This window comes from Colobus angolensis, unplaced genomic scaffold (genome assembly GCF_000951035.1).
Source record: "Colobus angolensis palliatus isolate OR3802 unplaced genomic scaffold, Cang.pa_1.0 Scaffold36, whole genome shotgun sequence".
NCBI lineage: Eukaryota > Metazoa > Chordata > Mammalia > Primates > Cercopithecidae > Colobus > Colobus angolensis.
This window is the reverse complement of record NW_012116932.1, coordinates 5973824-5999281: the sequence shown is the minus strand read 5'-3', so window position 1 is coordinate 5999281 and position 25458 is coordinate 5973824. Positions and strand designations below refer to the sequence as shown.

General features: G+C 46.0%; 1 protein-coding gene and 1 pseudogene across 1 annotated transcript in view; one reads left to right on the top strand and one right to left on the bottom strand.

Annotated features, from left to right (window-relative positions):
• The window catches only part of ITGA9 (integrin, alpha 9), a 372615-nt gene that overhangs the window by 333401 nt on the left and 13756 nt on the right, over positions 1–25458 (top strand). Inside the window, exon 26 of the mRNA XM_011953420.1 lies at positions 18264–18383. Coding sequence (XP_011808810.1) covers positions 18264–18383 — 120 coding nt within the window. The remainder of the gene's footprint in view (positions 1–18263; positions 18384–25458) is intronic.
• Positions 2677–4945, bottom strand: LOC105519852 (annotated as a pseudogene).

Sequence of the window (25458 nt, the reverse complement as noted above, 5' to 3'; positions counted from 1 at the left end):
GCTCAAGCCTGTAATCCCAGCACTTTGGGAGGCCAAGACGGGCGGATCACGAGGTCAGGAGATCGAGACCATCCTGGCTAACACGGTGAAACCCCGTCTCTACTAAAAACTACAAAAAGAAAAACTAGTCGGGCGAGGTGGCGGGCACCTGTAGTCCCAGCTACTCGGGAGGCTGAGGCAGGAGAATGGCTTAAACCTGGGAGGAGGAGCTTGCAGCGAGCTGAGATCCGGCGACTGCACTCCAGCCTGGGTGACAGAGTGAGACTCCGTCTCAAAAAAAAAAAAAACAAGTTGTTTGAATGACTTAAAGAGATTACACCCAAATTGCCAAGACCTAGTAACTACTCTTTAACCCTATATTTACCACCCCCTTCTCCTCCATAAAGTGCAGTTGGCACCAAGGCCTCCGAGACACAGGAGGATGTGGCAAACCATGAGGCTTATTGTGGAGGTGTGGGAGAGGCTGGAGGAAAGCTGTGGCCTTGGAATTTTATTGCCTTTGATTGTTGTTCTTGCAGGAGCAGGGGGGTTGAGGGGGGGTTCATCCTGTATTTGACGCCCACACTAAGATCCCAGGGGAGTAGAGGAGGAGACAGCAGCCGATGCACTTCTTTTGCCAGTGAGCTATGCAGTGATGCTACCTTTCTGCATCCCCTTCTGTGGAATTTACCGTCTCTCAAGGGCGACTTACCCTTTCTTACAAGAGTCAGTGTTGCTGTGACACATTTACAAAAGTGACAAGTTTATAATGATTATGTGCTTAGAAACTGTTGTGAACTTACTCTCTGACAACAGTGGAGACACCACATGTCGAAATGTCAGAATGGGGATCAAACCAAAGACCACTCTTACAAGACCCTGGTTGGGAAGGGTTCATAAAGAAAATAAATGCTGGGCCGAGGCAGGCAGATCACCTGAGATCAGGAGTTCAAGACCAGCCTGGCCAACATGGTGAAACCCTGTCTCTACTAAAAAATATAAAAATTAGCCGGGCGTGGTAGTGGGCTCCTGTAAACCTAGCTACTCAGGAACTGAGGCTGGAGAATCACTTGAAACCAGGAGGTAGAGGTTGCAGTGAGCCGAGATTGTGCCACTGCACTCCAACCTGGGCAACAGAATGAAACTCCGTCTCAAAACACAAACAAACAAAGAAAAAACAATAATAATAATGATGCTTAGGGACCTCAGTAAAACGTCAGTCCTGCCTGTTTTTGGTGAGTAAGAGGTGATAACATCAGTGAGCCTGGGATGAATATGAATTCCTGAATGAGTAAGGGGTTGGGCATTCCCTACCCAGTGAGGGGAACGAGTGTTCCATGCAGACTTTTATACTCTACCCACAAGAGAAGTTGTCCAAGCACTATTTTTGTTCGTTTGTTTGTTTGTTGGAGACAGGGTCTTGCTTTGTCACCCAGGATGGAGTGCAGTGGTGCAATCGTGGCTCACTGCGGCCTCCACCTGTCGGCTCAGGCCAGGCACTAATTTTAATAATAGAAACCAAATGGAATGATGCTGGGTCATTTACTACTTACGGTCAGTTTTTCTGGAAGGTCCTATATTTGGAGTTGGCATTTCCCTTTTCTTCCCTGCCTTTTGGCAATGTAACTGCTAATTCAGACCTCCACCTGGGAAGTGAAAGAGGAAAGTGGTTCCCTGCTCATTGTCATAGTTCTGGTTTAAAAGTTTTATAGCATTAAATACATGCCCAACATGAGAGGTTTAGAATGTTCTGCTAAACCACAGTGTTAATAAGTAGAAGCTAATGGAAATACCTAACAGGTTTTCTACATGTGGAATCCCTTGTGTAGATGAAAAAAAAAAAAAAGTACTGGGCATATTGCCTTCCATTATAGGACTAGACTGTGGGATCCAGGAAAATGTTGCTTAACATCTCTTTGGATTCCAAGTCGTGTATACTCCCCCAAAATACCACTTCCATTAATTACTGTTCCATTTTGAGCACTATGGTGATATTTTTTATCAAGAGTTCTTGGGAAGAGGCTGAGGGTTTTTTTTAGCACTCCCAAGAAAAAATTACCACACATGAGAATCCCACAATGCCCCTTCTCCCTCCTTTCCACGACTTTGCCTTTTCAGTCCATGAGCTACAGTGAAGTTCTACAATCTGTTGTTCTCAATTTTCCTGGCAGGGAAAAAAAAAAATCTTTTCTGAGTAGGAAGGTTTGCCTTTTTAGAACAAACACGTTCTTCCCTGCGTGATTCTTCTGAATGCCTGGCCCTCTGTCAACCATCAGTCTGAAGGGGAATTTCCATAAACACTCGCCACCAAATTTAAATCAGGCAAAGTTTCAAAGATTTTAGGTTAGGCACCAAATTGTTATGGCCTTGGAAGGAACAGGAAATATACTTATATTGGTATCAAGCAGGGTGTGTGTGAGTGGAGAGGAAAACAATCAGATTTTTAACCACATAACGTGTGAATGGTGGTAAATTTAACTGATTGAGAAATCAAGCAATTTTCCTGTGATTTTTTTAAACAGGAGTTTTAAAGTGCATTTTATATTGAGCAGTTATTTCACGTTTTCTTAAAACAATTATTGTATTGAACTAAAAATAAACGAGGTAGTTTGTTCACATAACAAATCTATATTCAAAGACATGTGTACGATTTTCTACTTAGTCCATTTTTCTGTTCTCAGCATTACTACAAATGCCTCATTCCATCATCACGTTGAGTTCTTCAGTATCTTCTATATCATTCCGGGGCATCTCTGGGAAGTAGTGATGCCTGTCTTCCCTTAGAAGCACACTGATAACCCCAATATACCCACAATTCACACTTTTTTCCTTCTCTGAGGTATGCTGTTTTTTGGCACAACAGAAAAAACACACTACTAGGATTTGAAAAACTGCATTCTGGGCCTGGTTAGGTCATACACTGCAGAACCTTAGGTCATATATTCTCACCAGGTGCTTGTTTCTCCACTGCAAAAATAATTCATATTTGCTTGGTCCTTTGTAGTCCTTTACTGTTTCATTTATCTTCATGATGACCCTTAAATTTAAGGAAGGTAGTATTATGCTCATTTTATAGAAGAAATTCAATCTCAAAGAGGATACAGTCTCCCAAAGATCCCACAAGCAGTAATATATTAGGCAGAGCTAAACTCACACCCTCTCACTCAAGATCCTAGTATTGGTACATGCCACGCTAATAAGTGTGCTAAAATGGATGAAGGGGCAATTTCTCAGGTCCCTTCGGATGATCCTGCCCTCTGCTTCTACTTGATATTTTTTCTCTCTTCTCTCAACTAGCGTTAACATCTGAAACTATATATAATCACCAAATTTCATTTACCATGGTTTTTTTATTTAATCTTTAAATTTTTCTATTTCCATGTTAAATGCAGAGAAATGTTACTTTTTCGAAAGTTTCTACTGCTGCCTGCCTCTCTGAAGGCCACAGGACTTACCTATTTGTTTGTCAAAGCAGAAATTCCCAACATTTTGTAAACATCACTAATTTTTTTTATAGCTGTAAAGATGATTATTCCATACTCAAAACCAATTCAAAATAAAATACTCAATACTTCTTATTCCCTGGGGTAGTAATTTTAATTAGATTCTATTGATTAGTTATTTTATCCTGTGTGCCTTTATTTGGGAAATACTGTTGGTCTACCGTGCTATCGAATCTCTTTGCCTAAGAAGAAAACGTCAGTCTTACGAGTCCGGAACGCTTTTACTTTCACTATCACATATGGAGAGTGAACTAAACACCTAACTTGGAAAGTAAAACTTAAATAAGGGATTCAGGACACTTCCCAAGGGGTCATATGACCAATTTAAGAGTTAGTATGATGTGCCTAAAATAACAAATTAACTCTTTTACTTATAATAAAAGTACAAATGTGCTGATTAGACATGCTGACATGTACATATGAAATATGCCTAAAGCAAATTAAAAGAAAAGAAAAGAAATTCTATGGCAATCTTGAAAAGTCTGGGAGCTCAATAAATATTAAGAGTATGCTCTTGGCCGGGCGCAGTGGCTCAAGCCTGTAATCCTAGCACTTTGGGAGACCAAGGCGGGCAGATCACGAGGTCAGGAGAGCGAGACCATTCTGGCTAACATGATGAAACCCCATCTCTACCAAAAAATAAAAAAAAAAATTAGCCAGGCGTGGTGGCAGGCGCCTATAGTCCCCACTACTTGGGAGGCTGAGGCAGGAGAATGGCATGAACCCAGAAGGTGGAGCTTGCAGTGAGCCGAGTTCACACCCCTGCACTCCAGCCTAGGCAACTGAGCAAGACTCTGTCTCAAAAAAAAAGAATATGCTGTCACAATGAGAGCATTAAACACTTGGTAATTAACACAATTTAATATGCCCAAAATGAGAAAATATACAGGATGAGGGATGAGGAGTACACATAGGAAATTTTTGTGATTTTCTTCATTTGATTGTATTGCTTTCTTGTCTTCAGGAGGGAAGATTTTGACTTCAAAAGTAACGAAATATTTAAGAAGGGAATTAACATCTTTCTGTTCTAAATGGTATTCTTGTGCTATTTTCTCAGCAGTCCATGTTTCTGGAAAAAATGTATGATTATTGAGAAGTGTCAATGCTTCTACAATGGAAATTTTGCCTTTGGGAATGCTCTTAATATTTATCATACCAAAGTGATGACCTTTCAGCAATCTGAATTCCTTTGGCTCTTGACGTGTTGTTTCAGCAGCTTTTACCTGCGCAGAAGACACGGGGTCTTTGGAATCAACATATACATCTTTTAGAAATGACAGCAGCTTGTTGTCTTTATGAGCAGTCTCTCCCTTAATTTCTGAGTAGAGACTAATCTGCTGTCACAGGAGGCTGTTGGTAGAGGACTGCCTGGGAGCGGGAGAGGGCTTCATCTTGCTGATTTCCCATTCCGCTCGGTTCTCTAGGTTGAAATGCCTGATCCTGTGAGTCACCGCAGCCCCCATCTCCTCATAACACAAGGCCCTCAGGTTTACACCACACATGGGAACACTGGCGCAGGAAACCTCCGGGGCGCCTGGAGCGTGCACACATGTCCTATGATTCTTTATATTTTTTATTCTCATGCCATGGTTCAAGTTGTGTTTTACAGAGCATTTGGGTGAATAACTAGAAATATGGCATAGATTCTTGAGGCTTTGCCTGGTTCACTAATGACTAGCTCCAGGGCCTTTCTCAGGGAGCATGTTAGCATATGTCTAGGATCAGCCACAGCCGGACCTGGCTCTGTACAGGCCCAAACCTGAGAATGCCATGTGAGACCTGCGTGACTGCAGAATCAAAGTGCTGGTTGCGAGGTGCCAAGTACATGTTGAATTTCATCTTCAACCTAACTCTACTTACCTTTCAGGGAGTGAGTAGGGGGTGAGAGGGGAAAATTCAGAAAGTGTTGTTTGAGGCCCACAGAAACTCTAAAGGTGAAGAACAGGAGAAATGTAGTTAATCATGCCCTGGAAATCTGGCCTGCAGAAAGAAAAGGAATTTATCTCTGAGAAGGCCTTCAGAAAGAAAATGAGTAGGCTCTGGAGATGTTCATTTCTCTTCATGGCAGCCATAAAAAGGTATCAGATGATGTTGAGGGGTGAAGGCGCTTTCTCTGATCCCTGAATTGGTTACTGAGGTCCACAGAAGAAGAAAGGACCCCATCATTTGAGGCCAGGAACTCCCCCAAGGCAAATCAAGACTTTATGGAATCAGCTCTGTTACTGCAAGACATCCCCTCAAACTCCCGTCTCAGTCTGTATGAGAAGCGTGCAAGAATTCTTGCTATTTTCTTGATATTTTCAAATAGCAGAATACATGATAAACTTGTAAGTCCACAGATGAGTCCGTAAGCTGCTGCCATGTGGAGCGTGCACCAGACTGAAGTCTTCGGTGCCAGCCGGAAAGACTGGCTCTGTCGCATTTCACCAGAATCAGAATAGATTCGAAGGCTATCCAGTGGAAGTGCTCAGAATTGCACTGGAAGACTGGAGAACTAGACCGAAAATCAGAGGGATCTGGAAACCTGAGGGCTATAGGCTGTGTCCAGGCGCAGGAAGTCTGGCATGGTGTCCTGGACACTGGATACAGCTGTCCCTAGCTTCTCTTCACCTTGTGCTCTGGAGTCAGGCAGAAACCTTTCTACTTCCTGGAGTTGCTGAGAAGGTTCAGTGATAGCAGCATGAAGCTCCTAAAAGAAAGGCTGGTGCACAGCTGCTGCTTAGGGTGGCACAGCACCTCTGCAGACCTGCACACATGTGACTTGCCCCTTCACACCACTCCCTAACACTCCCCACCAAAGATGCAAGCCTGATATCTCAACCAGAGAGGCATCTTTCAACATGGCAAGCAAGATTACTCCAAAAAAATGCCACTTACCATTCCTTTGGTGTACTGCTTCTAGAGGCAAAGTTTGCCACTTTTACTGTCATGAAATAGACTGTGACTTGTTATTTATCATTTATGTCACCAATTATAGTTACAATCATGTTCCATATGACAATATAATCTTTCCCCCTTGAACCTCACATTATGCTGAGATGTAGGATGAAGAGGAGGGTTGTTGAAGGTCAACACCACCCCAACCTACGCCATCAGTAGTGGGTGGTGGGCAGTTCTTTCTCCTCACCCACCTCCCCACATGTGAGAATTAAGCTCTGACCATCAAGAATTGAGAAAACTCGGTATAGTTTGCCAGACACATGAGTCATATTTTCTAATGGTCATCATTTGCTTATTTGTTTGATGAATATTTATTGAGGGCTTGCTAAGAGCCAGGCACTGTGCTAGGCACTGGAGACTCGATAGGTAACAAAAGAGACATGATCCCTGGCCTGCCCTCCCGGAGTTGGCCGAGGAGGCAGCAGTCAGCAAGGAGGCAAACAAGGATTCTATTTCCAGTTGAGGTTAGTCCCCAGGGAGTAGCCTGCTTTAGATTGGGAGTCGAGGAATGTTTCTCCAAGGAAGCTGAGACTGGCAGATGAGAAGGAATTCACTTGCCAAGCGTGAGGAAGAGTGTCCCAGTTGGGGAGGAGAGTTGTATGGAGCCCCAAAAGGCTTGGCCTCTTCAAGGCACGGAAAGACCAGGTAGAAGGAAGCTGGTGAGCAGTGAAGAGAACCATGGTGGACCTAGGCAGGGTCCACCCCAGGTAACACAAAGCCGTCACAAAGGAAAGCCATTGAAAGCTTCTGTTTGGAGCAGGGAATGGCATGATCCAATGTATGTTCTTTAAAAATGATAGGCCATTGTGTGGATGGTGGGTTGTAGGGGCAAGAGTGGAAATAAGGAGCTGGTTAGAAGGCTGTGACTATCACCTGGCAAGAGGTCAGGATGGCAGAGGAGATAGAGCAAGTGGACAGTATGTCTATTTCATTGAAGGTGCAGTGACCGGTGCCAGTCACGTGTAAGGAATGCTTATCCTGGAGGACTGGGAGGGATCCAGTGTCATCTCGATGCAAAGCCTCTTGCACGGCACATCCACAGGGGCACTCTGTTGACAGTGGCTGTCATTGCATAAAGAGATGGCCAAGGAGATGAACCACATGAAAAATGAGCCTTTTTCTCCCCAAATCCTCAAGTCCTGGTCAGTTTATTCTAAATCAAAGTTTCCAGTCATCATGATGATTATCACCATCATCATTATTTTTAGGCAACAGAACCCATTTCTAAATTGAAACGTGCTTTGGTTGACTCAGGGGTTAGGTTCCTGGAACTCCCTCCTGGTGGCTTCCATACCCACTCTCTGGACCCCTGGGCTCTAAAGAAGCCACTGCTATGGAAAGTTGTATTTTCAGAAGGTTACCCAGTTCATCAGAGGCTTTCACTAGACACTAGTTCTACCCCCAATAACTATGAACAAAATGAAATTTTTACCCTCAAGACTTCCACAGCCCCAAACAGGTCAACACACATATAGACACACGTGCACACACACTCACACCCCTGCAGCACTGGATGCATATGTGCCCAGAGTATCTGTACTGAAGAGGTCAAGACAGGCTTCACAGAAGGAGTGACCCCTGAACAAGTATTGAAGGAATTTCCCACGTGGACAAGGAGGATCAGGCATTCAAGATGAAGTCAGATGGTATCTTGGGCTGGATTCTCAAGAAGCAGACCCTAAAATGAGGGCATCATGTAAGTAGTTTATTTTGAGAGGTGCTCCTAATGAGACTGGAAATAAATGGGACAGGATAGGAAAGAGGAGAAGGGAAGCAAGAGTGAGATTTCAGGGACCATCTTAGCCTCATCCTGATCCTGACCTCAGAGTTGGTCCTACCTGAAAGCAGGGGAGCTGGGCTCTCACACTCCTGTATCTGCCAGTCATTGGTTGGGGCTGCTCCAGAGGTAGTAACCCCAAGGCACTTTACCCTCTAAAAGTAAGGCAGGCCTCTAGAAGTGAAGGCATGAAAAACCTGGGGGCTGTGCAGGCCGAAGCAAGAGAGGGGACCCAAGAGGATCTGGGCAGAGAACCGAGTCTTGGCCACAGATGGAAATGTTCTCCACTCGAAGCCTGCGTGCTCTGCTCAGTGTGTGTGTCTGTGTCCCCTTAAGATGAAAGACCTCATTGTGTGAGGTGTGCTCGAATCTGCCCAGTTCCTATGAAGTGCTGGGCATGTGCTATCATTACCTCCTGTGACTCTGACATTGCCCCTGTGAACTAGGCACTACGACTTCCATTTTCTGTTGATGAAATGGAGGCTCTGGGAGTGAAGAAGCCTGCCGGATGTCCCACAGCCGGTCAGTGAAAGAGCCAGTTTTGGCCACAGCTCTGCCTGTTGGCGAGCCCTGAGTCTCCCTTGACCCCTTGCCTCTCTGGCTTGTGCTGTCCCGTAGCCCAGAGCCCACACACAGAGCAGGTGGGAGGAATCACATTCCTGGGTGGTAGACAGCTGATCTTCTGTTTTAGGAGTGACCCTTAGCTCTAAGGGCCTCAGGAACACATCATGCTCAGACTATTTGGTGGTCAGTTGGCTTTGGAACTCTTCCCATTGTGTCCTGATCCTTAACCAGATGCACAGATGTGCAGTCAAGGGGAGAATGAAGGCTCCTCAGGATTCTCCATCGCTTCAGGTAAATGAGCTCCATCTCCTCTCTAAAGAGCAATGTGAGGATTATGGGGAGTAGTAGATCGGAAACCTCTCACCATGGTGCCTGGCGCATAGTAAGTACTCTACAAATGTGATCTGTTACCAATAACAGAAATTAGCAGAGCCCAGCTCATTCCTCTGCAAATTCTGACAGAGCAAGGGATTTCGGAAACGTGACACCTGGCAGGCACAGGGCATGTTTGATATCTGTGTTCATCACAGCACAGACTTACAGTGCCAGTCTTGCCAAATGCACAGTTTATTTTTTGTTCATTTATGTCATCTCTGTAAGTCTTCCTGTGCCTCTGAACTGGCTTGCTTTCTAGGCTGAGTTCTGAGAGCCATCAGAGGCATGGTTCTGCTGAAAACATTTCTTCCAGCCCCAACCACCCTGTCTCCCTCCTCCCTCCCCCACACCTCCACTGGCTATTAGATGGAATCAGAAGCAGGTGGAAATGTCATCTCACTGTCACAGATGTTCTTCTCTTTCCACTTCTTATTTTATATAAATTCCTTCCTTCTGTTGAGACAAGTGTGTGATGTTGACAGCAGACAGCATCTTGACCTTGTCATTGATCTTTAGCTGGCCTAGGTCTGGAGTTGAACCTCCTCTTGGATGATATTGACCGAGCTGTCTCCCATCTCTGGAAGCCCTCCATCCAGCAGAAGCCTGGGCGAGATGTGCAGCCATTGTGGTCATATTCTCAGGCCTTGTGGAGACATGGGCATTGCCAGCTGTTACAGTAGGCATATTTGCATTGATCAGAACATGAAAGTTTCCAGAAACAAAGAAGTGAATCAAATAGTGTGATTTAGGTTCACCCACTGCCTCAGACTGGAAGCTGGCTTCTGGCCACTCCCTGACACCAGCTTGCCAACCTCAGGTGCATTAAACTGTACAGCAGCAGGCAGGGTGCCAGTGTCTGGACCTGCCTCACAGGCCTGTTTGCCCTCCTCAGAGGCCCCCTTGAGACAGATCCTCATACTCCTCATTTTCGTCTGTTTTGTTGGTCAGCATCCAGTGTGTGAGCCCTCCAGCCAGGGTCCGCACCAGGCCATCAGCCATCCCTTCACTGGCCAGAGTTCCTGCCTTCCCCAGCTCAGCGTGCTACGACCCTCACAGCCACTCCCCCAAAACCAGCAGACTTCTCCTCAGTCAGTCTTCTCCTTTCACACCACCTTCTCTCTTATTGAAACCATGGATCTATCCTGGTGAAACCATTTCCCCTGCAGCCCTCTCATGGGGGCTGCTTTTTCCTTGTACTCCCACATGCAGTTATCTCTTCTGATCTAGATTCATTTTGCAGTGTACTTTGCAAAATGCAAATCACATCACTTCCCTGCTCAAAACCCTCCAGTGGCTTCCCATTCCCCTTAAGGTAAAGCATGGAGATCTTACTGCGGCCTCCAGCTCCTGTCTGTCCAAGCATATCATGAACATCTTCCTGTGGCTTCTTGTTCATCCTGTTGGCTCCAGTCCACTGGCCGATGGCAGTGTCTCACCCTTGCCAAGTTCACTCATGCCAAAGGGGGGTTGCACATCATGTTGCCTCTCCTTGGAATGATCTTCCCTCCCTTGTTTAGCTGGTTAACTTCTGCTTGTCCTTTCACCTTCAGCTCAAATGGCTCCTCAGGGAACTCTGTTCAGTCCCATGCCTCTATCATGAGGATCTTTTATCATCATGAACTTCTCCTTTGTAGCACTTCCACAGTTATAATGGTGCATTTATTTGTCTAATTGGTTAGTAGTCTCTAGAAGCTGGAAGTACTGTGAGGGCAAAGACTGCCTGTTTTATTCATCAATGAATTTCCACAATGTCTAGCACATAGTAGATACTACAGACACATCTGTTGGATGGATGGATGGATGGATGGATGGATGGATGGATGGATGGATGGATGGATGGATGGATGGCCAGGACTCCTCCAAAGGATATAACATATAACATTTGCAAGTATATTTTTGAAGGAGAGGGAAAATAATCATACTCAGAGACTCCAGCTTCAAATCCTACCATCTCTTTTGTTGCAGACTAAGTCGTGTTCATACTTCATCTGATTTTATAGCAGAAATGATGTTGAATGTATTAATTTATATATTCATGAATCATATAATGAATCAATGCCTTGGTTCAGGTAACAGGAATGCATGCATTCACGTCTTTATTGTATACAAATTCACAGTTTACTGGAGTCCATAGACAGGAAGATTCATCATTACCTTGGAGAGTGAGAAGGACCTAGAACTGGGACTATGAAGTATCCAGCTGTGGTTTTAAAACTCTGTTTTGTTGGAGCCATGGGTTCCCTTGAGTTGGTTTAGGGGCTGCTGAGACCAGGTTAGGGAGGAACAGGGCTTAGAAAGAGGGGCTGGGCCAGGTGCAGTGGCTCACACCTGTAATCCCAGAACTTTGGGAGGCTGAGGCACACAGATAACTTCAGCCCAGAAGTTCAAGACCAACCTGGGCAACATGGCAAAATCCTATCTCTACAAAAAAAATAATAATAAAAATTAGTTGGGTGTGGTGGTGCGTGCCTGTAGTCCCAGTTACTTGGGAGGCTGAGGTGGGAGAATCACTTGAGCCCAGAAGGTTGAGGCTATAGTAAGCCAAGATTGTGCCACTTCACTCCAGTCTAAGCAACAGAGTGAGACCCTGTCTCCAAAAAATAAAAACAAATGGGGGCTGAGTAAGCTGGGTTCTAGCTGCCTACCTAAGAAGCTCCACTTATATACATTGGGATGCTATAATAGGTTGAAAATTACTGTGTTTCCAAGAGCTCAGAGAATGATTAATTCCCCTGAAGATGGGGAACAAGGCAGACTTCTTGGGAAAGGAGATATTGGAGCAGAGTCTGTCCTTTAAAAAAATAAAATGGTTTTACTTGCCTTTAAAATGCTCAATTTAAAAAATAGTAAAAAGTAGAAAAGAGAAATAATATTCATAATATCAAAACACATCTATTTACTTTAAAGAATTCCTACTATATTTCTGCAAAGCTGAAGTCTTCTATGTTTTAGATAATCTTCTCATTTTTTATTTTTTAATTTTTTTTTTAAACAGTCTCACTGTGTCGCTCAGGCTGGAGTGCAGTGGCACAATCTCAGCTCACTGCAGCCTTCACCTCCTAGATTCAAGTGATTCTCTGCCTCAGCCTCCCAAGAAGCTGGGATTACGGGCATGCGCCACCACACATGGCTAATTTTTGTATATTTTGTAGAGATGGTGGTTTCACCATGTTGGCCAGGCTGGCTTGAACTCCTGGCCTCAAGTGATCCACCCTCCTTGGCCTCCCAAAGTGCTGGAATTACAGGTGTGATCCACCACACCCAACCTATTTATTTTATTTTATTTGTTTAGTTTAGTTTAGTTTAGACCAGGTCTTGCTCTGTCACCCAGGCTGGTGTGCAGTGGCACAGTTACGACTCTCTGCAGCCTCGATATCCCATCCTCAAATGATCTTCCTGCCTCAGCCTCCCAAGTAGCTGGGATGACAGGTGCACGCCACCATGGTCAGCTAATTTCTGTGTTTTTGTAGAGACAGGGTCTTACTATGTTACCCAGGCTCATCTTGAACTCCTAGGCTCAAGCAACCCTCCCACCCTGGCCTCCCAGAGTGCTGGGATTATAGGCGTGAGCCAGCATCTTCTGATTTTTTTAATTAGCATAATAAACATCATTTGCCCACATTATTACTATGTTTTCAAAAGTCTCTAAAATTTGGCAATCAGGTAAAAAAATGATTACGTTTCCTTTCAGTGTCATACTGGAGCATCCCCTCACCCCTTTCTACTTAAAGTGTGGTCCACGGAGCAGCAGCATCAGCATCATAGGGGAGATTATTTGAAATCTAGGCTCTCAGGCCCCACTCTAGACTCTAATTCAGAATCTACATTTTAACAGAGTTCCTCCTGTGATTCTTACACACAATAAAATTTGAGAAGCACTGGTCTGCAGGCCTGCCTAACGCTCCAGGGCCCAAATTCTGTGAAGTTACATATTAACTTATAGAAGGCTGATAATTTATAAATGACTCTTGCCAGTAAAGACAAAAATGATTTCTGTTTGTCTGAAAATATCCCAAAGGTTAGAGTTTACTGCCTTGTAGGATATTAGCCAGTTTTGTACTTGATTTAGTAATCTGATTTCAGTAATTTTTTTCCTGTGACTACACATTTTTTTCTGGTCTTTTTAAAACTAGCTTTGCCACCCTGCTGACTTCCTCAATAACAAATTAAATAAATCTTTGCCATGTATTCACTATATATTTGTATGAGAATCATGTTTTTAACTTTTTGAAAATTATGCTTTGACAGCCAGCTTTACTGTCATCATTTTTAATAGTTCTGTGATATTCCATTTTGTGATTGACCATAGTTTATTTATCTATTGCCCTGATGTTAGACACTTAGGATATTGCTAATTCAGCACCAATATAAATAATTCTGCGGTGAACATCTTTGAGCATAAAACTTTTTCCGTATTTTGTATTTCTTTCCTTTGAGTAAAGTTTTCAAGTACAGAATTAATGGATCAAAGGGTATGAACATTTTTATTTTAATTTTTTATTTTTTTAAGACAGAGTCTTGCTCTTTCACTCAGGCTGGAGTGCACTGGCGCCATCTTGACTCACTGCAACCTCCGCCTCCTGGATTCAAGCGATTCTCCTGCCTCAGCCTCCCGAGTAGCTAGGACTACAGATGTATGCCATCACTCCTGGCTGATTTTTGTATTTTTAGTAGAGACGAGGTTTCACCATGTTGGCCAGGCTGGTCAAGTATGAACATTTTTAGATGAGCAATAATGAGCTTGTCAGATGGACAAGGATGGAAGGGCATTCCAGGAGGCAAGAGCAGCCTGCAGAGAGGCTGGGGACCACCAGTCTCACAGAGGAGAGGCCTCTACCTGGCTAGAATGTAAATATGTGTCCTGGGAGCAGCTGGAAAGGCAGGAAGGAGACCAGAGTATGAAGGCCCTGGTGTCCTGAATTAGATGCTCAGCCTGAAGGAAAATCATGGACACTGTAAACCAAAAAGTGACGTGATGAGACCTGTGCCTTAGAAAAACAACTATAACAGCAAGGAGGCCTTTCTGAGCCTCCTGTAATAGTGCTGGTGAGAGAAGACGAGATGTGAGCCAGGAAGTACCTGGGATGGAAACAAGAGGATGGTGAGAAAAGTTGTTTAGAAAGGTGTAGGGGCTTAACCAGGATCACCCGGCTCATTGGTGGTGACGACGGGACCTGATCATCAGTGCTTCTTGCCTCTCCATGTCGTCCATGTTGCTGTTCCTTCCTTGGAGTTTTGTTTTTTAATCTAAGATATGACTTCCTAGAGCTGCAGGACGCTCAGCTCATCACTCACAGATGAGTTTGAGAGTTGTGATGTGAGAGAACAGACTGTGCCAAAGCATGGAGCATGTATCCAAGGGGATAGACAGCATCCCTAAAAATAATAAGAGATGAAGCCCACATTCCGGGGAAGTGACAGGGCATTCTTGTGGAACTTGCCAGACTAAACTGTAGCTGCTACTTTAACCTCTGTGTCCACAAAACCAGACCTCCAATGTGGCTTTGCTGGTATGCAGATGTCAGTGTCCCTAAGAAGTCATCTGGGTTAGCACAGGGTGCTGGGCTTTACAGCTAACCCCACTGAGCTCAGTGTTTCAGTCTGATTCAGAGTCAACAATAAGGTTTAGCAAAGTTTTCTCATACCCAGGCACTTTCACAGAACTGCCATATTTCCCTATCAGACCCCCATTTCAGAGAGGAAGAGAAAGTTGGTTGCCTACGGTTGCACCAGGACCATATTAAAGCCAGCACTCCTCCCTCTGCATCTTCCCTAACAGTTCCTCACAGTTCATCTGTACAAGACACCATGAGAGATTCTGAATGCAGGAGGTGATTTGATCCACAGCATTTTAGGGGCAAGAACCCAAAGACATGAATCTGTCTGCCTTTAAAGATAAGAGCTGCTCATTTGAACTACATAGAAAATAGTGGATTTAGGATGACAGACTTCAGAGCTCACTCTGTCCCACACCTCCTACCCATAAATATTCTTTCCTGAGAATTGCCTACTGTCTGAAAATTGCTCTTTTTAAAAGCCCCAAGCTGGAAACAACCTCCTTGTGCTCATCAATAATAACATGAATAAATAGTGGCATGTCCACACAGAGGAATACTATACAGCAGTGAGAGTGGACATGCCACAGCCTGGAGCAATTTCCCAAACATAACAGTGAGAGAAAGAAACCAGATACACGCCTGTAATCCCAGCACTTTGGGAGGCTGAAGCAGGTGGATCATGTGAGGCCAGGAGTTCGAGACCCGCCAGGCCAACATGGTGAAACCCTGTCTCTATGAAAAATACAAAAATCAGCCAAGTGTGGTGGCAGGCACCTGTAATCCCAGCTACTTGGGAGGCTGAGACAGGAGACTTGCTTGAACCCAGGAGGCAGAGGTTGCAGTGAGTCGAGATTGCGCCACTGCACTCCAGCCTGAGCAATGGAGCAAGACTCCATCTCAAAAAAAAAAAAAAGAGAAAAGAAAAGAAACCAGGTACTGTAGTTCATACAGTGTCATTCCATTTATAGCAAGGTCCCCAAAAAGCAAGTGATGCTAATCCAAGCTGTTAGACATCCTTGGTGGGGGTGGGGACTGGAAGGAAGGGGGAAGGTAGCTTCTAGGGAGCTGGTCACCTTCTGTTTCTTGATCTGGGTGCTGGTTACACACATGCATTTAGCATTTGGTATGTGAAAATTCAGCGAGCTGTACACTTAGGATACCTATACTTTTCTCTATGTATATTCGACTTCGGTAAGTAATTTTTAAAAAGTAAAAAGACGGCCGGGCGCGGTGGCTCAAGCCTGTAATCCCAGCACTTTGGGAGGCCGAGACAGGCGGATCACGAGGTCAGGAGATCGAGACCATCCTGGCAAACACGGTGAAACCCCGTCTCTACTAAAAAATACAAAAAAACTAGCTGGGCGAGGTGATGGGCGCCTGCAGTCCCAGCTACTCGGGAGGCTGAGGCAGGAGAATGGCGTGAACCCGGGAGGCGGAGCTTGCAGTGAGCTGAGATCCAGCCACTGCACTCCAGCCTGGGCGACAGAGCGAGACTCCGTCTCAAAAAAAAAAGTAAAAAGAGCTGGGAGTAGTGGCTCATGCCAGAACTTTTGGAGGCTGAGGCACAAGAATCGCTTAAACCCAGGATGCAGAGGTTTCAGTGAGCTGAGATTGCGCCACTGCACTCCAACCTGGGTGACAGAGGGAAACTCTGTCTCAAAAAATAAAATAAAAACTAAAAAGTAGCCAGCCATGCACAACCTCAAAAAACTCCCTACAAGCAATGACAATGATGCTAACAGGAATACTCCATTTGTCAAGGGCAGGCTCTGTGACAGATGCTATGCTGGGGGCTCTGTGTGCATTACCCCTTTTCAATCTCTGGCAAGGCACTGTTCTGCTCCTGTCTTGCAGATGAGAAACCGGACTCAAAAACTGTGGCAGCCTGTGTGTCCATTTGCCCCATCCCCCTGGTGCACGCACACTCTCTCCTACCCCAGCTGTGGGAATGGAGGCAGTGAGGTAGAGGTGGTCTCATTTTCTTTCCTTATCACCAGGGAAGAGCCAGTAATTCATTCAGTTGACAGGTAGCCTATAAAGAAGGCCACTGTCAATCAGGCACTCTGGTGTGGTGATGACAAGCTCAGATTTGGGGGTTTGGGGTTGGCTAAGAGCTGGGTTCAAATTGTGACTGTGCATTTGAACCACACAGTCTAGAGCAAATATCCTTTTTGGACCTCCATGTCCCCCTCTGTAAAATGGGTGTTGAAGATCTCATAGGGCTGTTGTATGACTTAGACAAGAGATTGCAAAAAAAGCATAGAACTGACACAGACGATATTCAATAAATTTAGAGAGGGATGGGAGCCAGGCCCTAAAATGGTTAAATAAGCAGTGCTAGGCATTATCACGTCAGTATTGTGCCCAGTCATTCTGCAAAACCAAACTCCACTGTGACCAGTGGGGCTAAAGCAGAGCTGAAGGGGACAATCAGAGGTGAGCACTGATGCATGTTTAACAATCAGTTCTCTGGCAGGAGGGTAGGGGTGCCCTGATTTGTTTGCCAAATACTCCCACCATAGCCCATTTCAAACTGCCATTGCAATGTCACTAGGTACAGAGTTAGGAAGAGATGCACAGTTGCCTCTCATGAGCTAATACGAGCCAGCTCCAGCACACCACTGAGTTTTAGGAAAAGTTGGGAAAACTTGCCTCACTGGGACATGGGCTCCAATTGCTATGGCTCCCATGGGAAACCACGGTACAGCCTCTTGAATGAGTTTCCTCAATGTACTGGGCCCTACCATGGGCCCTACCATGAGACCCAAGACAGACTGTGTCCTACCCCTTGTGGGGTCCACAGTCTACTGGGGAAACTAGCATTAATCAACTAATTCCTGTAAGTGACACATTGAGCTGAACACTTGGAAAGAAGAGCTGCCTTACATGCAGAGCACTCGCGTGTTTTTTGTTTCAAAGCTGAAACAAAAGGTACGTTGTTGTTATCTGTTCTGAATCAAGGACATAGTGTGTCCTCTAAGTTTTTCAGAACACTTTTGTTCACTTCATGATATTTAAATCAGGGTTGTTGTCATTACAACCCTTTCAAGACCTAGGGCTTGGATTTCAAGTGCCTTTTCAGATGCCATTGAAAAATCCATCAGTTTGCAACCAGAAAAACGTTCAGCGGAGCTTATGTATTTATTTATTAGTAACAGTGGTCTGGATACTTCTCTGTAGTTCTCTCCAAATGTCAAGCCCAGGCTGGGCTCCATCATGCTCTGTGCGCTTCTGTTTAGGAAACGTTTTCAGCCGGTGCAGTGGCTCATGCCTGTAATCCCAAAACTTTGGGAGGCTGAGGTGGGTGGATCACCTGAGGTCAAGAGTTTGAGACCAGCCTAGCCAACATGGTGAAACCCTGTCTCTACTAAAAATACAAAACATTAGCGAGGCACCTGTAATCCCAGCTACTTGGGAGGCTGAGGCAGGAGAATCGCTTGAACCCGGGAGGCAGAGGTTGCAGTGAGCCGAGATTGCGCCATTGCATTCCAGCCTGGGTGACAGAGCAAGACTCTGCCTCAAAAAAAAAAAAAAAGGAAATGTTTTCACTGTTGCGTTGCCTCCTAGGTGGTCTTCGAGGCCCTGCACAATCTGGAGCCCCGTGGCTACGTCGTGGGCTGGATCATCGCCATCAGTTTGTTGGTGGGAATCCTCATCTTCCTGCTGCTGGCTGTGTTGCTCTGGAAGGTGAGTCTGGCGAATGTCCCCACCCATGGATGCCCAGCTCTCCTGCCTTTCCAGGGAGGAAGGAGTATCCTGTTAGAGCTTCCTTCATGGCACTAGTACAGCGAAGGACATTGACGCTTCAGGCAGGGAGTAGAATCTTGGCTCCCCTTGAGGCCATTCACAGCTAAGGATTTGGAGCACTTCAGAGGGAGGGCAAAAGTCTCAGTACTATCTTCTCTTACCTTCCCTTAGAGTCCTAACATAGGATAGTGAGAACCTAACTCCAAAACAGAAGCCTGGGGAGCAACTGCCAGGAGAGGGAGATTTAGCATTTGCTTGAAGAAAGATCAGAAGGCAATTCTTCCTTCTTTTCCTCTAAGGAATAAGAGGAAGATTTCTGACCAGAAAACTTGAGTAACTGAGATGGGTTACAATCCAGAGTAGCTTCATCATAACTTCTCCCAACCTCATGGTGGTTCATTTGGAGGTGGCCCAGGGTGCAGACCTGTCCTGCCTCAAGCATCACTCTCTCAAGGAGAAAGGGGTGTCCTCATCCTCACGTCTAGGAAGATTTGTTTGCCTCACACTGTACTTTCAGAGACCCGGAGTCCTTTTCCTTCAGAGCCTCTCCATTCATCAGTAATGGTATCAGTGGCTTTAGCTGAGGAAGGTCTCTCTCTTCCTTGTTTCCACTGTGTCCTCAGCTCCAAAACAGCACCAGGGACCATAACTGCAACTTCCTGACACCAAAGTCCATACTTCTCTAGAATTCCAAGTTCCAGATGCAGGTGAAAACAGCCTCTTAGAGTATTATAGATGGATATTTTAAAATAAAACAACTAATTTATTTGGGATTACAAAAAATATATATATTTATTGACCAAACATGATAACATATCAGTTACCAAAAAAACCCTTAAAACACCAGGAGTTCACATCCCAGAAATAACCATGATGAGCATAGCGTTGTCTCATTTTGACCTTTTTCTCCGCATATATAGATATAGGCCAGGCATTCTCATAGCATCAACTTATTTTTGAATAGTGTATTAGTTAAATTTCACGGTAATAGACTCAACATATTTTCAGGTGAAGTACTTCTAAATTTAAAAGCAATGGGTTCCATTGTTTTAAAGTGTGGGATCTTGTTCTGTCGCCCATGCTGGAAGGCAGTGGCACAGCCATAGCTCACTGCAGCCTCTAACTCCTGGGCTCAAGCCATTTTCCTGCTCAGCCCCCCAAGTAGCTGGGACTACAGGCATGCACCAAGCCTGGCTCATTTTTGTATTTTTTGTAAACATAGGGTCTCACTATGTTTCTCATACTGGTCCTGAACTCCTGGCCTCCAGCTATCCTCCTACCTCAGCCTCCCAAAGCTGGGATTACAGGCGTGAACCAACACACCTGGCCTGGATTTGATTTATTAATCTGGGAAGAACATATTCCTATTTTTCCCTGAAGACAGTACTGCGAACATCTTTCCATATTGTTCAAAGCACGTTTCCAGCACGTCTTAAAGCTGTAGAGTGTCTGCAGTCTACTCATCCAGTCCCCTGATACTGGAATTTAGGTTGCTCCTGGTTTCACACTTCTTTTAACAGCACCATATTAAATATCCTTGGAGCCAAATATTTGCACAACTCTTTCATTATGTCGTTAGGATGAAAGCCTAGAAATAGAATCACCATCCAAAGGAATGTGTATTTTAAACCTTTTTAAAATTTTATTTATTAATTTATTTTGAGATGGAGTTTTACTCTCGTCGCCCACGCTGGAGTGCAGTGGAGTGATCTCAGCTCACTGCAACCTCCGCCTCCCGGGTTCAAGCGAGTCTCCTGCTTCAGCCTCCTGTATAGCTGGGATTACAGATGCCTGTCACCACGCCCAGCTTATTTTTTTTTTTTTTTGTATTTTCAGCAGAGATGGGATTTTGCCTTGTTGGCCAGGCTGGTCTTGAACTCATGACCTCAGGTGATCCTCCCGCCTCAGCCTCCCAAAGTGCTGAGATTACAGGTGTGAGCCACTGCGCCCGGCCTAAGCCTTTTATTACTATTGCAAATTGCCCTCTGGAAAGGTCATGCTGATTCACCCTCCCACAAGCAGTGTGTCAGAAATGTCTGTTTGCCAATGGTGGATGTTGCCTTTTAAAAACAATCTGCCAATTTGTTGTTTATTTAATCCACATTGCCAGATAGATTCTTAATTCTCCCTTTTCTCCAGCTCCAACTCCTTCCTGCTGAGACAGCCTCTGGTCTGTGGGTGGAGAACAAAGCCTGCTCAGTGTTTGCGATCTGAAAAGACAAGGTTTCTTGCTGATTGAGGGTTTTGGTGCGTGAGTGTGTGTGGGTGTGGGTGTGCATGTGTGTATATGTGTGAGACTTCCTTCTGCCTTTATATGGGCTCTTAAAATGAGAGAAACTGTGTCCTTTATGGCTGGGTGTGTGGAACCAGACAGGGCACAGAGCAGGGAGTGTTGTGGCTGAGCCCCACTTCCCCTTGTGCCCTGCGTGCCCTCATTCTGGCCACCCCACCTGGCTCTGCCCCTCAGGGGTGTCCTGTCTCCTCTGCACAACCCCTACCTCCTCCAGCCCACCACCTGCTTTGCCTTGCTTTTGCTGTGTTTGTTTAAAGAAAGCATGGTTGCAGGAGATGCTGTCATGGGTGGGCAGAACCCTGAGGTCACCCAGCTGTGTGGGATCCAAAGAGCCAGGAACTGAGAAGGCACACTCTGCCCTCTGCCACAGACTGGGAGGGAGAAGGCAGTCACGGCTGCCAGGGACACACCGTGTGCCCAGACCAGGGCTTGCCGTAACTAACGGGTGGCAAGAAAACTTTGAGGAGGCTGTTGAATGAGGTCACCTGGGTCAAAACGGCTTTGCTAGTCAACCCAGAGCAGTATCTCATTTCAGCTCACATTTCTCGAACGTTTGCTTTGCCCCAGTCCTTGCTTTGCCTGGACTAGGCACTGGGATGGAGCAATAACTGTGCCCTTCCCTGCCCTTGACCACCTCACCACCTAACGGTAGACCTGCAGGCATAATGGAGGGTGGTGAGTGCTGCACAGTAACTGCTCTGGAAACTGAGAAGAAGGCGCCATGAGTACCCCTCCCTTGCCCCCAAGGAGGGGGGAGGATTAAAAGGTCACAGAGAGGCCGGGCGTGGTGGCTCACGCCTGTAATCCCAGCACTTTGGGAGGCCAAGGCGGGCGGATCATCATGTCAGGAGATCGAGACCATCCTGGCTAACACGGTGAAACCCCGTCTCTACTAAAACATACAAAAAACTAGCCGGGCGAGGTGGCGGGCGCCTGTAGTTCCAGCTACTTGGGAGGCTGAGGCAGGAGAATGGTGGGAACCCGGGAGGCGGAGCTTGCAGTGAGCCGAGATCGTGCCACTGCACTCCAGCCTGGGCGACAGAGCGAGACTCCGTCTCAAAAAGAAAAAAAAAAAAAGGTCACAGAGAACAGTGTGGTAGATGAGAGCAGCTTTCAGGCTGACAGCTATGGGCAGCAATCCTGACTCTCACACTTGCCTGACATGAGGCCTTAAGGGGGTTGCTTACCTTCTGTGACCCTCAGTTTTTTCCTCTGTAAAAAGGAGACCATCACCTCCAGTTTGGTATGTAGAGGTTATGCAGGGAAAATGTTTAGCACTGTGCTTAGCACACAGAAGCCAGAGGACAGTTCATAAATGAGGTGTCATTCGAGTCCGACCTTGAGTGTGGTTTGAGTTTTCCAGGCAGAGAAGGGTAGATGAAGGTTCCATCCAGAGGGAAGGAAGAGGTGGGAAAATAAACAGAGTTTGTGTGGAGCAGCTTGTAAAGCTTGTCACTGGAGGGCAGTCACTGACCTGCAGCAAGACTGTCTGCCACAGTTGTGAAGGCCACCACTAACCAGGGCAAAGGGGGAGCATGGGAGGTCTGTGAGCAGAGTGGTAGCATGACCAGATCTGTGTGGAGAGAGAGATCTGGGGCTGGGTGCAGTGGCTCATGCCTGTAATCCCAGAGCTTTGGGAGGCCAAGGCCGGAGGATTGCTTAAACCTAAGAATTTGAGGTTAGAGTGAGCTATGATCATACCACTGCACCAGGTGGTAGAGCAAGACCCTGTCTCTAAAAGGAAAGAGAGATCTGGGGACAGTGCAGGGACGAGAGCAGGGCCATTGCCATGGGTCAAGGTAGGACAGGCAGGGTTTGCTGACCAGTTGGACTTGAGAGGTCAGGGAGAAAAAAGGAATAGCTGTATCTCCTTGAGATAAGTTCAGACAAAGGATGGATGCCCTTAATCAGGGTAGGGAAGGCAAGATTCGAATTAGTTTGGGCAGAGGAGGAACTTGGTGTTGGGCTTTCTGAGTGAGTGGTGCTTAGAGGAGGCTAGGAGACAAGGCTGGGGCTTGCCTCACTCCCTGTCACCCCCGCCCAGCAGAAGGAAGGACAACAGAAGGAAGCCCCTTTTCTCTACTTGGCTACACATCCGCATCGTTCTCCTCCCACCGCAGACCAGCTTTCTGTATGTTTCCCTACACGTCGTAGGAAGATGGTTGCCTCTAGCCCCTCCAAACTTACATCTCAAGGACTGCTAGCCACAGATGCAAAATGATCAGCCACCTCTGATTCCTGGTCCCACATGTCTGGGAGAGAGGATCTGCCTGGCCCAGCTCGAGTCAAATGTCCACTCCCATCAACTTTGGAAGGGAGGAAGGGAGTTGGCAGGGAGATAATACACCCGGCCCAGTGTGGGTCACATGTCTCCCACGGAGTCAGGTGGGGAGAAAGATGCAGGATGGTGGTTTAGGGGATACTGGGGAAGAGACTCTCAGAAAAGAAAACAATTAGGCAGCCACCCCAAAGGAGTTCGCTCCTGCAGGATTTCATGGTTGTTAGTGCTGCTGCTGCCTGAATTGCAGGCTGTTGTATCATACCATATGCTGCATAACAAACTGCCCCCAAACTGAGTGGCTTTAAACAACCATTACATCTGACACATTTCTGGGTCAGGGATCCAGGAAGGGTTTGGCTGGGTGATTCTTCTGACCCATATGACATTGAGTGAGGTCACTTAGTGGCATTTACCTGCTGGCTGAGCTAGTCTTCAGAGTCCAAGACAGCGTCACTCTCGTGCCTGGCACCTTGGTAGGGACAGCTGGAAGGCTGAATTCAGTCAAGTCCTTCTCCCTCTCCATGTCGACTCAGGGCCTCTCCATGTGGTTCTTCCAGCAGATGGTCTGACTTTTTATGTGGTGGCTTAGGCTGCAAGAGAGCACAGTGACAGCTGCCAGTTCTCTTAAATGCTAGCCCACAGCTGGCATAGCATCATTTACTTTGTTGGTGAAAGCAGTCATATGCCAGCTCAGGTTCATGGGAGGGGAAATAGACACTGCTTCTCAATGGGAGGAGTGGCAAAGGCTTGGTGGCTGTCTTTTATCTGTCATGTACATGGTGTTCGAAATATGGGCAAAATCTTTATCTTTTTTTTTTTTTTTTTTTTTGGAGACGGAGTCTAGCTCTGTCGCCCAGGCTGGAGTGCAGTGGCGCGATCTCGGCTCACTGCAAGCTCCGCCTCCCGGGTTTACGCCATTCTCCTGCCTCAGCCTCCCAAGTAGCTGGGACTACAGGCGCCCGCCATGTCGCCTGGCTAGTTTTTGTATTTTTTAGTAGAGACGGGATTTCACCGTGTAGCTCAGGATGGTCTCGATCTCCTGACCTCGTGATCCACCCATCTTGGCCTCCCAAAGTGCTGGGATTACAGGCTTGAGCCACCGCGCCCGGCCTTTTTTTTTTTTTTTTTAACAAGGCAGAGTCTCACTCTGTCACTCAGGCTGGAGTGCAGTAGCGTGATCTCGACTCACTGCAACCTCCACCTCTTGGGTTCAAGAGATTCTCCTACCTCAGTCTCCTGCATAGCTGGGATTACAGGTGCCTGCCACCACACCTGGCTAAGTTTTGTATTTTTTGTAGAGACGGGGTTTCACCATGTTGGCCAGGCTGGTCTCGAACTCCAGGCCTCAAGCAATCCGCCTGCCTCAGCCTCCCAGAGTGCTGGGATTACAGGTGTGAGCCACCGTGTCTTTTCCTTAAAAGTCACTATGACAAATGAAAATTTGCCTAACTAGAAGTTTTGTTCTATTTTAAAGTAGATGAAACCTCGTCTCTCTCCCATAGTGGCATAGATAAAATCACAATGGAACTCCTTTGGGGAAGAGGAGGCAAATAGAAAATCTTGGTGCAGCATTTATGTCACAGTGTGCAGTCTGTTCAGGCAATGTTGTAATGTGATAAGGGGCTTGGTGGAGGGGATTTCTTTAGGGAAAAATGGTTTCTTTCCTTAAAAGGCTAACTAAGTGATGACTTTATACGAGGTTAAAAGGGCAATTGAAATGTAGGATTATTTTAAAGACCTACGTATTTCTAGAACTTCAATGGCAGACCTCTTGTCAACTCTGATTCCCATGTCTACAACCTAAGAATGATACATTATGTATAGTGAATAGTGATTTGGTATCACACTGACAGTATGGTGCAGTAACCCAAAGACCTGTTGATTGATGGCCTAAACTCCAGCCTCATATTTGACTTATATGGGAGGTCTTAATGTTTCGGGCTTATTGCTGTATTCCATATGTAACTTCCTCCATTCCTTTCAAGGGGAAAGCCACTGAGTGTTACCCAGCAGCCACTGCTGACAGGTTACCCACTTCACTAAGGGCCTTTGAAGACAGTGGTTGGTGGAGACAGTGTTGAAGTCCTCTTCCCTTTACAGAACTGTGGCTCTTGAATGTCCTTCTAGAGTAGCTCTTGGCATTGCTACCTATGGTCACTTGCTGCTGCCTTGAGCTCCTGAGCCAAAAGTGGTTGTTCCCAAAAGTGTTGCATAAACGTGAATCATGACATGGTACTGAAAGCTGAGCGGAACAGCTGGCCATGCCGCCGCATGCACTGCACCACACAGGCCTGTGGGTCTGCATGCTTTATGCTCGCAAGATGGCTAGTACCTTCACTAGGCTAAGAGTAGTAGGTCCCTACTAGGTGGCAGGCCCTAGGTAAAGGGACAAAGATAGATAAGCAACAGCCCTCACCTAGTCTTTTTCTTTTTTTTTTTTT